The sequence below is a fragment of the Mandrillus leucophaeus genome, unplaced genomic scaffold, assembly GCF_000951045.1.
Source record: "Mandrillus leucophaeus isolate KB7577 unplaced genomic scaffold, Mleu.le_1.0 Scaffold27, whole genome shotgun sequence".
Taxonomy (NCBI): Eukaryota; Metazoa; Chordata; class Mammalia; order Primates; family Cercopithecidae; genus Mandrillus; species Mandrillus leucophaeus.
Window position 1 is genome coordinate 1627537 of NW_012102809.1, and position 15516 is coordinate 1643052.

Consider the following 15516-nt stretch of genomic DNA (forward strand, 5'->3'; position numbering starts at 1 on the left):
TCGCGGGAGCTGGGGGGCGGGGGACGCAGGCAAGCCAGGTCTTCCCACCTGCCGTCGGGGCTCCTCCCCGCCGCAGCAAAGGGGTCCCAGTGCCCGTGGCAGTGCACGCTCAAGCGGACACACTGGCTCCCAAATTCGGAGATCAAACGGGCAGCCGAGAACTGGGCGTCCGCTGGGTGTGACCCCTGACCGTGGAGGAAGGGCGGGAGCCGGGAGTGGGCGGTGGAGCCTGGGGTCAGGCCGCGGTCGTCGGCTCCCAGCAGAGGCACTCTAGCCGAGGAAGGGGGTGAGGGTGGGTGACCTGCCCCTGCCATAGTCATACCTGGGACGTTGAAATGGGCTTTGGGGATAGAGCTCACTCCCAGCGCCCCACAGGAGAAGCCCGCAGCGCAGACCTGGGCCGTGCAGACCCCTGGGCGGGCTCGGGGGCCGAGGATAGCAACACGGCCCGAGGTCCAGTCGCGAGTTACAACCCCGACGGCCCCTTGAAGACGTGCTCCGGGCACCGGGGGTGTGAGGGGGGAGGCCTCGGGCCTTGGGCCCGCTCGGCACGGGGCGGGGGCGCCTCCTCCAACTCCTGGAGATCAGGCCTAGACCCCGAGTGTTCTCAGGGACACTGGACGGCGGGCCAGTTCCTAGCACCGTGTTGTCCCCCATTGCAGCTGCTGCTTGTTAAAAGTGTTAGCGACCCGTGATGACAATCCACAACTTCTGGAGGGTGCGGGTGGCATGTACGGACGTGAAGATCTCTTTGTAAGGCACGTCCACGCACACACAGGGACACTCATTTTGTAAAACCTAGATGGGCGTTGCCCCCACCCCCCATGCCACCCGCGTACCAATCAAAGCTGCAAGTTGTAGAAAATACCTGGACGTGTGTGGGCTGCACCTTAAAACAGAATCCGCCCGGTAGGCATTCCCAAATACAAATAAAGTGGGAGGGCGCTTTGAGACTTGGGGGGGGGTGTTAAAAAGTTACTTGTAAACAATACATTTCAGGTTGTTTTCAAGTCAATGTTTAAAGTGTTGCCTGCTCCAAGCTCTAACAACACATTAGTGTTATAATAACACTCCTTGCATCTGCCAGGAGCCCTCCAACGGGCTGCCAGCGGTTCCACGAGGTTCGTGGTGTTGGTGTTGGTGTAGGCGAAGGCGACTAAAAGGGGCGAAAAAGAACCCAAAGCCATGCCTGTAGGGTTTGCCAGCGCCGACCCCGCCCCTCGCCAGCGCCCGAGGCCAAGCGGACCCCGCCTTCCTAAGGAGCCATCTTGCGCGCTGCACCAGCGGCCCAAGCCCTTTAGCACTCCCTGAAGGTCGCGCAGCCTGCCCGGCTGAGCCTGCGCCCCTAAACAGCTGCAGAGGTGCGACAGGTTTATTATGCTGGGCCTAGCTCGCTCGTAATTCCTTAAAGACAAAGGGCAGCGGAGAGAGCCCGCGACAGGGCCTGGCCTGCGGGTCAGACGGCCGCTGTGAGGCCCGGGTTCCACGCACCTCCTGCACAAACTCGGGCAAAACTGCTTTGCCATGGTATGTGAGTGTACTGAAGGTTTAACTTTCTCAGTTTTTCCTTCAAAAAAATCAAGGTGGAAGATGTTTTATAACATTTGAAACGAATAGCCAAAATTTGGCAGAGCAGGAAACAATAAGTTCACTGAAATTTAATTGAGATTTAAGATAGAAGAAACCTTGTAATAAGAATTGTCTTGAAGGACGCCCAAATGAAATTCTCTCATAGCACAGAAATAGATAAAAAAATGTCGAAGTAAATCTATTCTCCTTTTTTCCTTTTAAACACATACACCAGGAAGCCAAATGAACTCCCGCTCCTTCCATTACTCAGGGTGCAGGAGCAGTGAGAAGGTTGCAACCAAAAATACTTTAGTTTCCTTCAAACACGGATGCTGCCATCTATTTGGAGAAGTAGAATTCAACATCATGGCTCAATTGGAGTTTTATACACCCCTGCCTAGAATCTCTTCTAAGTGTCCAAACAAGCAACATTGAATTAAACAGGGCCACGGCAAGCCTGCGGGCCCCTGGAATGGTCTCTCCTGGGTGTGGGAAGGGAGGTTCCGGTGGTCAGAGGAGAGGGGGTGCCTGCCCATCAGGGTCAAGGCTAAAGGGAACGTGACTCTGTGAGGTTTGTTGGAGGATGTATGTGACAGTGGGTCTGGGAGTTGGGTTTGCAAGTGTTTGTGAGAATGTGTGACTGTGAGATGGCATGTTTGTGGAGTGTATGTGCACTTGTGAATGGATGTGCATGGATGTTTGTGTTCGAGCCGATGTGTGACACCGTGTGAGTATGTATCTGTGTGTGTGCCCACCATCTCGCCCAGGCTCGGAGGCCTGGCCTCCCAGCAACCATGTGTTTCCAATTAGCAGCATCCCGCCTGGGAGCGCAGAGAAGGCGAGTCCTGGGGCAGCTTCTGAGGAGCGGGTGGGCTAGCTCAGGCCCCCCAGTTCTGCTCCGTCGAGGGCGAGGCCGCCCGGCCAGCATGCTTTCGCAGCGACTGGGCAGCCACACAAAGAGCCCTCTCTCCTGCGCCAGCCGTTGGAGACTCGGTCCTCCCCCAGATCATAAACCTGCCTGTGAAGACGTTCAGAAATAGTTTACCCGCACTCACACACACATGTGCAAAGGCTGGAATTCCATTTGCTGTAAAGTTTTATTTTATTTTGCTTGGAAGGGGAGTGAGGGGGAGAAGTGTCCTGACCTAATTTGTTCTAGGGCAAAATACTGTTAATTTCATGCAGAGGTATACACCTGTACACGAATCCCTGCTTGCTGCCTGTGGGTGTCCTGCACATTTGTGCGTCAGCCTACCTGCAGCTGTACACCATACACAGCTCAGGAGCACACACCTGTGGTCTCACCCAGGCTACCTAAATGATGCACTCAACGAAACCAGATCTGAGCCTTAAACCTTTTTATTATAACTTCAGATTAACGCTGATGTTCAAGTGCATAAGCACAATGCCTGGCATGTATTAGGCACTTAACATAAATGGCTGAATGAATACATTAAGCTTAGATTTAAAAAGTGACCTAGTATTAATAAGAAGAGGGTGGAAATAAGCACTGTGTGAAAGATTCTAGACCACAAGGAAAGGCACAGGCTCAGAGACCTCTAGGTAACCCGGGGGCTTTGCCATGGAATGTTCCAACAGTATTTGCTTACCTTCAAGTTTCTTCTTCTGACCCCCCTCTATTTCTCAAGACTTCTTTTCAGGTGGTGTGAGCCCTTGGGTTCTAATTATAGTCAGCAGAGACCAGCCAGGGTGTGAATTCCTCCCTTCTGCGGGAACTAGGTTTCCAGAGTGACTTGTCACCAGGAGGGGAAAGAAATGTCCCAGGCGAAGACTAAGGAGGAGGCTCCCCAGAGCACCCCCGCCCCCTTAGCCTTGCAGGAGTCCTCCCACCAAGGGCTTTTTCTCAAAACAGGGCAAGGCCTGACCACAGCGATCTCATTCAAAGGCCTGGATTGTGGGGTTTTTGTTTGGGGACCCTTATAGCCGTGCTCCTAACTTGGAGAAAACATCCACACCGACCCTGTAAATGCTAGTTCACAGAAAAACCATTTTTAATATGAAAAGAGAAAAACAATTTGAAGGCCCCACAATTTGTTGTCTAACAACATAATTTCAAGTAAAGTGAGTATGATTAAAACGTCTTGATTTCACAAAGCCATTCAGAGGAGGCTTCGACAAAAGCGAAGCGGCCCAAACCCCGGAGGGTCACATCCCGGCTGCTACAAAACTCGGCGGGGCGGCCCGCTCCTGCGGCCGGGACAGCGCGGTGGCAGCAGGGGCCACAGGCACCCGCAGATTGGCACGCCCCTCCCCATCCCCACAGTGCGTCTGCACCGGCGACTCTGCGGGGATCGCAGCCGGAGGGCGGGCTGGCGGGCGGGCTCCGCGGCTGTGCTCAGGCATTGGGGTTTGTCCTCATGAGCTCCACGTCGGCGTGCACCATCTCCCTCTCTCTTATACACATCTAGATGTGTATAAGAGACAGGGGTTTGTCCTCATGAGCTCCACGTCGGCGTGCACCATCTCCCTCACCAGCTCCTGCAACACAGGGGTGGGCGTGAGGGAGGAGCTTCTGCCACCCTCTCCTGGTGACACCCCACCCCGGGTGTCCGCCCCAGAGAGGCCTCCGCGTCCCTCATTCCAGCTCCCCTCACTTCTCCCGCACCCCGCCCTCCGGGCTTTGGGCATCGCAGGCGCCTCAGGCGCCCGACCCTGAGAGCTGCCGCCCTGCAGCCCGGGGCCCCGCAGCGGGCGGCGTGCGCCCTAAGAGATACTCACATCGAAAGCGACCCGGGGCTTCCAGTTCAGCTTCTGTTTCGCTTTGGTGCAGTCGCCCTGCAGAAAGTCCTAGGGAAGAAGAGGGGGAGACGAAGCAGGTGTGGGTCGGCGGGGCAGCAGGTCCCGAGCCCCGGGAACCCCCACCGTTCCGCTCCCTCTGAGCGCACAAGGCTCCGGGGTTCCCTGCTGCCGGTCCCTGCTGCGCGCGTTCAGTTGCGGCTCTCGGCGCCGTAAATCACTAGGTCGCGGTTAAGAAGGTGCTGTGCGGGCCCGTGAGGACGGTGACAGCGATCCATCCCCAGCTCGTCCCAGCCACCTCCACCCCTCTTCTCCCCAACGAGTCCCTTGGACTCTTAATGCTTATTTTTTATTTTTTTATTTTTTTTTACATTAAGTTGTCAGGGACACTACTGTGAGAACTGTTTCGAATTACTGCACTTCTCCGGCTAGGAGGGAAGTGAGTAAATCACCAGGCGCCCCTCCCAGTTGCCCGTGCCCCGCGCGCTCAGCTCCCGCTGCAGGGCTGGCCGCGCCAAGCGCCCATCCTACCCACAGCCAGCAGCCCCGCGGGGAAGGGACTTGGGGTGTGGGGCGCGAGGTCCCAGGACTCGTGGACCCCTCTGTCTCGGTGGGAGCGTGCGACCCTCTTTCTAAGGCGCCATGGATGTATCTTCCTGGGCGGTGGCTTTGGGCTTCTCGTACCCACAGTAAAGTCAGTTCACATGGCCTCCCGCACACACACGCGTTCATAAAACGAAACTGGAGTTTCACGAAGCAATACTTAGCCTTAGCGTCCAGGAACTCTATAGACGGTCTATTCTATTCTACCCCTATTCTACTCGGTTTGATTCTGTTCCTAAGAAAATGCTGATCTCGACCCACTTGTCCTTCCACGATCCAGCACGGAGCTGCAGCCAGCAGCTCTGCAGGACCCCGCACTGCCCGCCAGTGTCCCCTCTGGGAGGGCGTTCCTTCTCCCGCTTTCCCCAACTGCTCCACTCGAGGAAACGAGGGCATTTCATTTCCATCTACTTAAGAGGCGTCCTTGGAAGGAAGGCTGGCGAAAACAAAACCAGTGGAGAAGAAATTAATCCTGCTCTCAGCCCCTGCTCACCAATGTCTTTGTTACAGCTCTGTGAAGACTGATTTACCTGAAGATTGAGATGAGTTCAAGATGAATTACAAAATAGGAAACAAGGAAGAAAGGAAAGGAGGAAAGGAGAAAGAGGGGAAGGAAAGGAGGGAAGAAAGAAAAAAGACTTTGAGATACATAATTGTTAGAAGTGAGATAACTATTTAGCTTTTCCATACACAAATGTACTCATCAAATAACACATAAGATGTGATTCCTCGAAATAAACAGAATGCGAAGGCAGTACGACAATAGCTGATGTTTGTAGGAGAGAAATACTCGATTATTCTATTTCAGCTACATACCAATTAAAGAACAGCCTAAAAGGAGTTTCATCGTGTGAAAGTAACAGACAGTCAAGCTGCCACTGAAAGCCTTTCCTGCTTATTTTCTTCAGACTTCCCTGAAACTTGGCAGGCGGGGGAATTTGTTCTAGATTCATGACGGGAAAGGTCGGGAGGGCAGGGGCGGGACTGCTTTGCCCTGGGTTTGGAGCTCACCTTCTCTGCTAAGCCTTCTAGAGTAGAGGCTGTCTGGATCCTACTGAACGTCTGCACCCGCGGGCTTGAAATAGGGCGGCAGCAGAGTACACGGCGACTCTCCCTCTCGTTCTCATCATCCATCACGACTTTTTCAAACGCTTTGCACTTCGCAATACACTAAAGTACCAGTTTCCTCCCCAGAGTGTTAATAATACTAAAACAAGTTATTTCTGCTGGCCCTAAAAGTCCATATACAGATTCTTCAGGAAAAGTAGAATACAAAAATTAGTAATTAGCAATTTAACATAGCGCTACAAGGAAACAGCAATATAAGCAGAAAAACAAAGTAATTTATTTTTCTTTCCCCTCCCTAAATAAACTTGTATATATTTCTACAGGCTTCTATTTTGCTATAAGCGTCACACAAAGATACTCTTTCTTTTTCCCCAGAGGAAGCTGTGCAATGTGGAGTCATGCAGCCCATCCCTCCCCTCTCTCAATCCTATAGCAGCTAGACGGTGTGGAGAAGCATGGTTATTGTTTAATCACATCACACTGGCTGTAAATCAACCAGCACGGCATAGGATGCAATTCATGGCTGTGAACTTACAGTTAGCAAAACCCTAAAACCCGGTTTGGCTTCAAATATCTTGGTAGGCTTGGGAAATGGAGCTTTGTATTGTAATTATGTTTCCTGTAGTTTTCTACAAGGAGCTCATAATATAAAAACAACCAGGGAACTACCATTAAGGAAAAAGAAAAATGGTTTTCAAAGGCTTAGAAACAGACATTGCTACCATACACTGTAAAAGTATTTCATTGAAACCAGAGACGAACCCAGTTAAACTTCTCAATTTAGTTTTGAGCCTAGCTCCAATACTGCAGTCTAGCTGCTTCCTTTAACCTTCTGCCAAGGCTCTGTCTCCCTGAAATTTAATTAGACCAAGGGACCTTGGGAAGAAAGAGGATGAGGTCCCCTTAGAACAAAACATCGGCTCTCCATGCCAGCTGCTCCTAGACTGACATCTGGACTGGGCAGTAAGCTTATGTTCCAATCAACTTTTAAGGAAAGATGACGAGCATCCCAGCTTGTTTTACACTTAACTGTTCCTGAAGGAATTTCTTATTTCTTCCCACTGGTGTCATTTATAGAAAAGATACGGTCAGTGGTTCATTCTGCATGGTTCTAGGCACAGGACACACCTAAAGGGTGGCACGGGGAGGGCCTGTGTGGGAGAGTGCACGTAGCTCTAGAAGGAGAGCAAGGATGTGGATTCCCTTCTTTAAATAAGGCTTCCTGTGGGCTGAGAAGAAATCAGGTGGTGGATACTGTGTTCATACAACGGGTCCGAACTGCCATGCTCAGATACAAACTGTGAGGAGTGAGAGGGGAGTGTGGGCCCTGATAAGTGTTCCTTTAATCTTTACCTCCCCCTTAAAGATTTTTGAACTTCCACAAATCTCCTCCGCTAGGGTATAATCAGCTCCTCAGGACAAGAGAGAAGAGTGAGCTTATCTGCTGCGCTCTTTTCTTCTGTTTTGACAGTTCAGTTCCTTCATTATACATGTGCTTACAGCCTTAGTATGACAAAAGCTGAATTAAAGTGATGATTTTACGTACAGCTTCCAAAAAGGACTTCGTGCACTGGGTGGTCTGGAGCTTTTCTTGAAAAAAGAGAAAATAAAGCTTTGAGAAAAATTTAAGGTATTTCTATGTGAATATGACATTTCCTGAACTCTGGCCTCTGGTGTCTTCACTGTTTTCATTGCTATTCCTTAGGTGAACTATACGGTTTCAATATGTAATTTATAATTGTCAAATTCAATTAGGTTTCACTGAGCATTTTACAGCAGCAAAACAGCAGGAGCAATGTCTGGGTCCACATGGCCCTTCAGATTTCTGACTCACAGACCGTGTGCATTCATTTGACCTTCGGGAGCTGTCCTTTAGCTGTGCCATCCACACGTACTTCTACGGAGTTGCAAACAGCAGCATGCAGGAGGGCACGTTTGGCTGCAGCCATTTTTTAGGCTTTCCTGGCTTATGCTCTTGTTAAAGTGAACTGATAAAAAGCCAGACCAAATGCTGGAAAAGTCATTAAGCCCGTTTCTGAGCCCACAGTAGTTAACGCAAACTCCAGAAAAGGAGAGACCACAGTGTGCCATTATCTTCTACCCTAACTACAGGTCCCTTTCCTCAGATCTCTTCCATCTAGATAACAACGCAGCTTTAAAATCACACTGGTTAGTTTTCATTCCTTCCCCGGATGTTATTTTGATCATTCTTTAACACATTCATTCCCTTTGATACTCCCACCTCCATACCACTTTCTCTAAAACCACTGTGGGGAATGCTATTAAACAGATTGTATCACATAGGATGATTTTTTGAAGTTCACAGTCTCATTTCATTTTCTCCCCTTTTCACTGAGTTTGCTTTGGGAAAACTTTAATATTTAGTTCAAACTAGATGTCGGACGCTGCATTTCCTCAACAGGTCTGCTTATAAGACTTGCAAAGAACATGTTTAGGTAGAGACATATTTTAAGAGTATGAGATCTTTTGGCAGACTATTGTTAAATTTCTAATGTACCTCTTGGAAGAAATTGACTCTTGAGTGCTATAAATAGGAGAAGATGTATGGACAGGGATGTTAATAAGGAAAGCCGAGACTGATGAAAGCCTTGGCGAAATGTCTTCAGGAATTTAAGATACAGAGCTGTGAGTGGCACTTAATATTCTTTTTTTCCCCCTTCTACTTTTCTTAGAAAAGCAAAATTGAGGAATAGCTTAGGTTCCAAGGGAATAAAAGAATGCCAATGAATTTGGTTCTTGATCCAACTTTCTGCCAGTGTAGAGTGAATAGAAAAGCTGGACTCTGGGGGTAATGTTTCTTTTTCAGAAAGACAGAGCTGCTAAACAACAACAAAAAGCCTCAGGAAAAAGCTCTCAAGCCGCACAGAGTATCCTAGTCAAGATTCCAGATAGTTGAGAATAAGACTGGGAAATAACAAAAAATGAATTCTGAAAGCTCCCCCAGAAAATTTGCAATATACGATATCTCTTCCTGGGTGTAGCTTGAAGCCTTCCACGCTCACGAATTTATCCTTTGGTTTAATCCTTCCCAAAGAGGGAGCGAATGTCCGGGCAGTAAGAAATGCTGTGCTGTTAACAGCGGTAATGAACATTCCCCCCTGTTCCCTTACTGCTGTCTATCCACACAAACTGAAGTGGACGTCAGACCTCTCCTTTAACGACAGGGGCGATAAGAGAGGAGAAGAAAACAGCAGGCGGTCCTGTCTGCTCAGGAAGCGGACTCGGTGGGACTGTCCATCAACAGAGGCTAACGGAATGCCGGCAGAGCTCAAACAATGCTCAGGCAGCCTCAGGGAAATGGAGTCAGTCAGCACTGGCCCGCGGAGGGTGCAGGCAGTGGAGAGGAAGTGGCAGAGGGAGCAGAACAGCTCGAGCAGGCCCTGCACCATGGCCTCGTCCGTGGCCACCCTTATGGAGGCCGCTGTGTGGCAATCAGCAATGGTGTAGACTTAGAATAAAACCACCACGGGGCACTCCCACCGTCACCACTGTCACCTCTGCTGGGAGCCTCCTTAGATGACTCAGGATGTACGGTCCAGTCCTCCTGGATGGTGCCTAATGGGCACTTTAAAATCCTCTGAGCACCCCTCTTGCTGATCCCACTTTTCTGATGGGATCGCAGTTGGTAGATTTTGTCATTTGGGATCAGCAGCTGTTAAGCACTACTAAACAAATGGAAAGAAATGCATCCATCCATATGCATGCCCCAGATACCAGCGGCAAAGTCCGGCCGGCACAGTACAGCTTTCGTGGAAAGTAAATGAGAACACGGCCTTCATTATGTGCCTGCTTGTCAATAAAGCATAGGGTGGTAAAAAAAATTACAGGTGTTCACTTCACGAAAGGAGAACTTAATGGCATGTGTAGTGCAACCTATATATAAATGGATCATTTTCATTTATATTTAAAAAAATATGGTTGACATAGTTGACATAAAACAAGAACTGTAGCTAGGCAAAAAAGGGCTCTATAAGCTACACAGACAACATAATTATTTAGGAGAAATACAGGATTTAAGCAAGTTAACTTCCTTTTAAACAAAGTTTTAAAAAATATTCTGGAGAAAGACCTTTCTAGCAGACATGCTTGAGATGTGTGGAGATGAGTGCGTCAGTCCTCTTTCCTCCATGGGATGAACCGCACGTGGTCTATGCGGTTTATGCCACCCCAAAGCTTGTTCCTTTTCCCAGACCAGGTGGTTGCCCTGGCCGCGTCCCCCTGCCCATTGGCTGCCTGGCCTTTGACTGGGACAGAGGACCATGCCCCCCACCTCCTGAGTGGGGCCCAGCCCAGGAACATGCCCACTCTCTGCCCTGTCCAGCCCTGTGCAACTTTGAGGCCTTCCCTGTTCAGCCAGGCAGCAGTCTGAGCCAGCTGAAGAGGAAAGCACTTCTCAGAAGCTGCGCTGGGAAGCTTCTGGGGAGCTGCCTACTCCCAGGTAGGTGTCTAACAGGTTTCTTTAAATGAAATAACCATATAAGACTTTGGGGATGTCATCTTGCATCATACATATTTACAAGGTGCTGTGTCTGTCTGTACCTGTTCTACATCTATAATTGCAATCGTGGAATTAATTTTTTGTTAGCTTTATTTCTTGATCCCGGGTGCTTACAGTAGCATCAACCTGGGGAAAGCTAGATTAATTACTGTAACTAGAGTCCTCTTAGTTCCGGTTACTTCACTGATCTCCACTCTGACTAGCTGAGATGGGGAGTGGCTGACTCACAGCTGCAATGCAGGGGCCATTTAATGAAAAGGAGATAAGATTGTTAGTGACCTCAGCATTCCAGGCTTCAAAGCCAGCACCATCTTGGTTGGAAATTACTGGTTACTCTTAATAACTGGATCTAGGGTGTAAAGATTTATCCATGCTGGAACGAGGTGGCAAAACCCTGAGGACAGGAGATAAAGCACCTTTGACTGGACCGATTAGCGACTCTTGTGACATTGCTGGCAAGTGGCACCCTGGATACAAGAGGCCGCTGCGCTCTTGCCACTTAGGACTTTCTACCCTCAAAGCGCTTTATAGACATCAGCTAATTAAACTACAAAACAATCACATCCAAAATGCAACTTAGGAGATTTTGTATCTGTCGCAGGTGGCCTCTTTCCTAAAGATGAAAGTTCTGTCAAAAGCAAAGTATCTCGGAGGTAAAAGCTAAAGTAATTGTCATCTGGCTTATCTTTACCCTGCACCTTCTCATCTAGGAATGCCTACCTAGGCCACAGGGTATCCTGAGTTGCATAAGAGGAAGGTAATTTTCCTTAAGCTTGTTTCCTTCTAGTTTGTTAGGAAATCTACCCACCTCTTAGAAATGCCCCAATACCACCACCACCACTGCTTTGGACATTAGTACTACACAGTACAATATAGATGGGATTTTTTTCCTTTGTGGTTTTTCTCAATGTATACAGTATATTAAGTCCTCCAATTCAACACACCTTACTTCAATAATCCATCTCCCTCCCTCCCTCCCTTCCTTCCTCCCCTTCCTCCTTCTCCCCAATCCAAATATAAGTAACATAATAGGGTCATTCAAACAGGGTCTTTCAAACATATACCCATAGGTTCCTCCAAATATTCATTCCCTCAGCCACTTCTTAAGAAACTCAAGGCCTAGTCAAACACGTGACCACATCCAGATTCTTGCTTTCTGGCCATTCCTCTGGGGACTTTCATATTGGAGAACAGATGAAGACAATTACTATGATATTTGTTAGCAAGTTTTTGGAGAGGTATGGAGAGGAGATGAGCATGATGGCGACTCTTTAGGTTTACCGTAATTCTGTTATCACCCATTTGGCCACCCATCATCACAGGAAGGCTAACGGGCTTTTGTCAGGTGTCTATACTACATGGTCACCTGGCACTTCTTCTTTATATCTTCATGAGAGGAACACAGTCCTATACTGAAATGCATCTGCAGAGGTATTCCAGTCAAGTACTTGAGAATGTCACAAAGTCATCTAGTGGTCAGGTTCTGCTGATTCCTAGTCCAGCAGTCGCAACACTCAATAGGACAAAACCCTCCATAGTATGTGTTGTAAGCAATACACTTCACACACATTAATTTGAGTGGCAAAGAGGGCTCCAAGTAATAGATGTATCAACACACAGAAATATCAACTTAATGCTGGATGGAAACTGACACAGAGGAGTCCATATTGTATGATTTGCTGTATGTGAGGTCCTAGAACAGGCATCCATGGTTATAGAAACGAGATTGGAGGACAGGGGAGGAGTACTGACTGGGAAGATTCACCAAGGAACTTTCTGGAGTGATGAAATGCTCCTTATACGAATAGGAGTGTCGGTTACATGAGTGCATGCATTTGTCAGAACTGATCAAACTGCAGTTCAACATTTGTGCACTTCACAGTATATAGATTTTATCTCAAAACAAAAATTTGATCAGGTGTGATAGCTCATGCCTGTAATCCCAGTGCTTTGAAAGGCTGGGGCAGGAGGATTGCTTGAGGCCAGAAGTTTGAGACCAGCCTGGGCAACATGGCAGGACCCTGTCTCTACAAAATAATTTTAAAAATTAGCTGGGTGTAGTGGCACTTGCCTGTGGTTCCAGCTACTTGGGAGGCTGAGGTTGGAGGATTGCTTGAGCCAAGCCGTTTAAAGCTGCACTGAGCTATGATTGAACCACTGTGCTCTAGCCTGGGTGACAGAATGAGACCTTGCCTCTAAAAGAAAAAAAATTCTTAGACACAACCAACATGGAGACATTGCTGGAGAGACCTGGAATCATAAAGTGGCTCAACCACTTAACTCTTTCTTAATACCTCTGAGATTCAGGTTTTAAATCTGTAAAATGGGGACAGCAATGCTTGCAAAGTTGTGTGAGAATTCAAAATTGCACAGGAAAAGCAGCTAGAACTATTTCTAATTCATCCTATACAGGCTTTCTATCAAGGCTATTATTTATCACTAAAATGTAGGAAAAATGATTCTTTTAATTTCTTGTAGTAACATCACGGATGAAGATACAATATTTTTAGGTGGGCTGTTTTAGTTTTTCTTTGATCCTTACATGCAATTTTACCCTGCACCCCAACCCTTCCTCTAGTTTTAGACAATCATTTTCTGAACAGCTGTAACAGAATGCAGATTTTGTGCTCTGCTGTCCCTCAATTTCTGCAGACATTTCACAGGCTCTTGCTTGCTTGTTGCCACATATTTACTGCTTTAGGCCTTGGGGAAGCAAACATGGACCAGAGAAGGCTGTGGCTGTCATGAAGTCCATGTTCTAGCACAAGAATATGCAGAGACGCGAGTTTCGGCCGATGGGAGCGTGAGGGAGCGACTGCAGAGGGGGCTGGCTTGTTGGAGGGTGGGAGGGCACTCTACTGGCTGGGCGGGGAAGGCCTTCCTCAGAGGTGACTGGATCAGAGATCTGCACAATGTGCAGGGGCCGGTCACAGAAAGATCTGGGGTGTAAGGGTCTCTTGGGGACACTGCAGGTAAAAAGGCCTTAAGGGAACCTGGAGAGAAGGCTGCTGTGACTGGGCATGGAGAGAGGGGGAGGGGAACCCATGACCACGAGGCTGGGAGGGACACAGAGGCAGGCACTGTTGGCCTCCCTGGTGGTTTCTGCCACGGAGCCCAGGCCTTTCCCAGCAAAGCCACATGGTTGCGAGGCTCTGCTGTGCAGTCACAGGGACTGTGCCTTGGAGCACCTACAGCCTGCAGGCTGTGGCTGGAGGTTGGAAAGCTGGCTTCCACTTCCTACTTCAACTTGATGGAGTTTACAAGTCTGACTTTCTGGTGCCATTTTTGAAAGTATGGAACTGACTATAACTGACATTAGGTGTAAGTATTTTTAAGAAGGTGCATGAGTCGCCCTTGCCCTGCATGGCCCAACTCCCTCCTCCCCTGGAAAATCTGCCACTCTTTGATGTGCTTGGGCCACCTAACCTAAAAGCACCTGGCGACTCAGGTGCAGGCCACTGCAGCGGAGAGTCAGGACTGCACCCAGCTGGCCCTGAAAGACGTGGAGACTAGGGGTCACCAGAGGCCAGAGGCAGTAACCTGGCAATGCTACTCCAGCACCTGCTAGGGTGTGCTGTGAAAGGGCTGCCCCTCTTCTGGCCAAATGATGACACACTCAGCCTCTGAGGCCGACTGAGATGCTGCTGCCCCCTTCATTTCTTCCTGCCTGCAGTGAAGCTGTGGCCCTGAGCTCTCCTTGCTGGTTAAGGGCCTTCTCCTTTCCCAGTAGCTCTCAGGAGGATGAGGCACAGCACTGCAACTTGCCTGAGTTTTGAAAACATTTTTACGTTACTCTTGTGTGTATGTGTCTTTCTCTCTGTCTCTCTCTGGGTGTGTGTCTCTGTGTCCGTGTGCACTGTGTAAAAGTCCACCCATTTACAGTAAGAACCCACTGACTTTGAACTCCATCCTTTACTGGCCCAGCACATCAAATATGGAGTTTGGGCTTTGCTCGGAGCCACAGGGGGTTTTAAGTACTGGGGCATATGCTGTGATGGACGAGTTCAAAGATGCCTGCAGATACTGCCTTGAGGGTGAGAAAGAGGGGCAAGAGCAGGGGGAGAGACCAGCTAAGAGACTCCAGCCACAGATGTGGTGAGAGAAGATGGCGGCCTGGACACGAGGGGTCGGGTGGGGACATGGCGACGGAAAGGCGTGGGTGCACTTGAGAGGATCTTGGAGAAAGAGCAGAAAAGGCCTCCCTGCGGTTGGAGGTGGGGGTGAGGGAAAGAGAACTGACAGAGAACTCCCAGGATGTTTGTCTGAATGAGAACCTTTTATTGCTTTCAAAGACATTCCATGAATCAACACTGCCAGGAAAGAAGTTCTCCTAGTGGAGTGTGCGTGTGCCTCTCGCCACAGCCCTGCCAGCATTGCATGTCATCTCCTTTTTCAGGAAACCTCTCATTTCATGATGAGAGAACAGGGACTCTTCCAAAAGATTACTTCTAGAGCATCACCTGAGATCTCTCATATCATTGCACGGAGCACGCCTTCTTGTTTTGATCCTGATTTGAAGCCAAAGCCTCTCTGCTGAGAAAGTCTGCTTAGCTCTAAGAAAGGAGCTCCATTTCCCAGGTCCTGGCTATGCTCCTGTGAAAGGGAGGCTGAGGGGAAACAGCTTGTCTTCTTCCGTGACCTGGTCTACGGGACAGGCAAGGAAAGGGTTAAGGCAAGCTGTGTCCACTGCGCAACCAACATGGCCCACTTTCATCCTCCGGCTGCGGCAGGAGGAAGTCCGAGAGGGGGCCTTTCACATGACATCATAAAAGCCTGATTTATCGCCAGCCACCAAACTGGAGAAAATCATAACATCCTTTCAGGAAAATGCAGTGGAAAATAATCAGGCTGACTTTGATGGGAGCTTTGGTGGGGACTCCGAGTGCGACACTGTGTGGTGACCCTTGGCAGGTGCTTTGTTTGCCATTAGGGCCAGCCTCACAGACAAGGCTGAGGGTCTGTGCTGTGCAAAGCCCACAGGGGAGTGTGGCCCTCAAGTC

At 49.1% G+C, this 15516-nt stretch overlaps 1 protein-coding gene across 1 annotated transcript in view; it reads right to left on the reverse strand.

Moving 5' to 3' along the window:
* Nucleotides 1-3984: 3984 nt before the first annotated feature.
* The window catches only part of GMDS (GDP-mannose 4,6-dehydratase), a 544120-nt gene continuing 532588 nt past the window's right edge, over nt 3985-15516 (reverse strand). The window contains exons 9-10 of the mRNA XM_011984604.1: nt 4309-4377; nt 3985-4068 (exon numbers count right to left, since the gene is read on the reverse strand). Coding sequence (XP_011839994.1) covers nt 3985-4068; nt 4309-4377 — 153 coding nt within the window. The remainder of the gene's footprint in view (nt 4069-4308; nt 4378-15516) is intronic.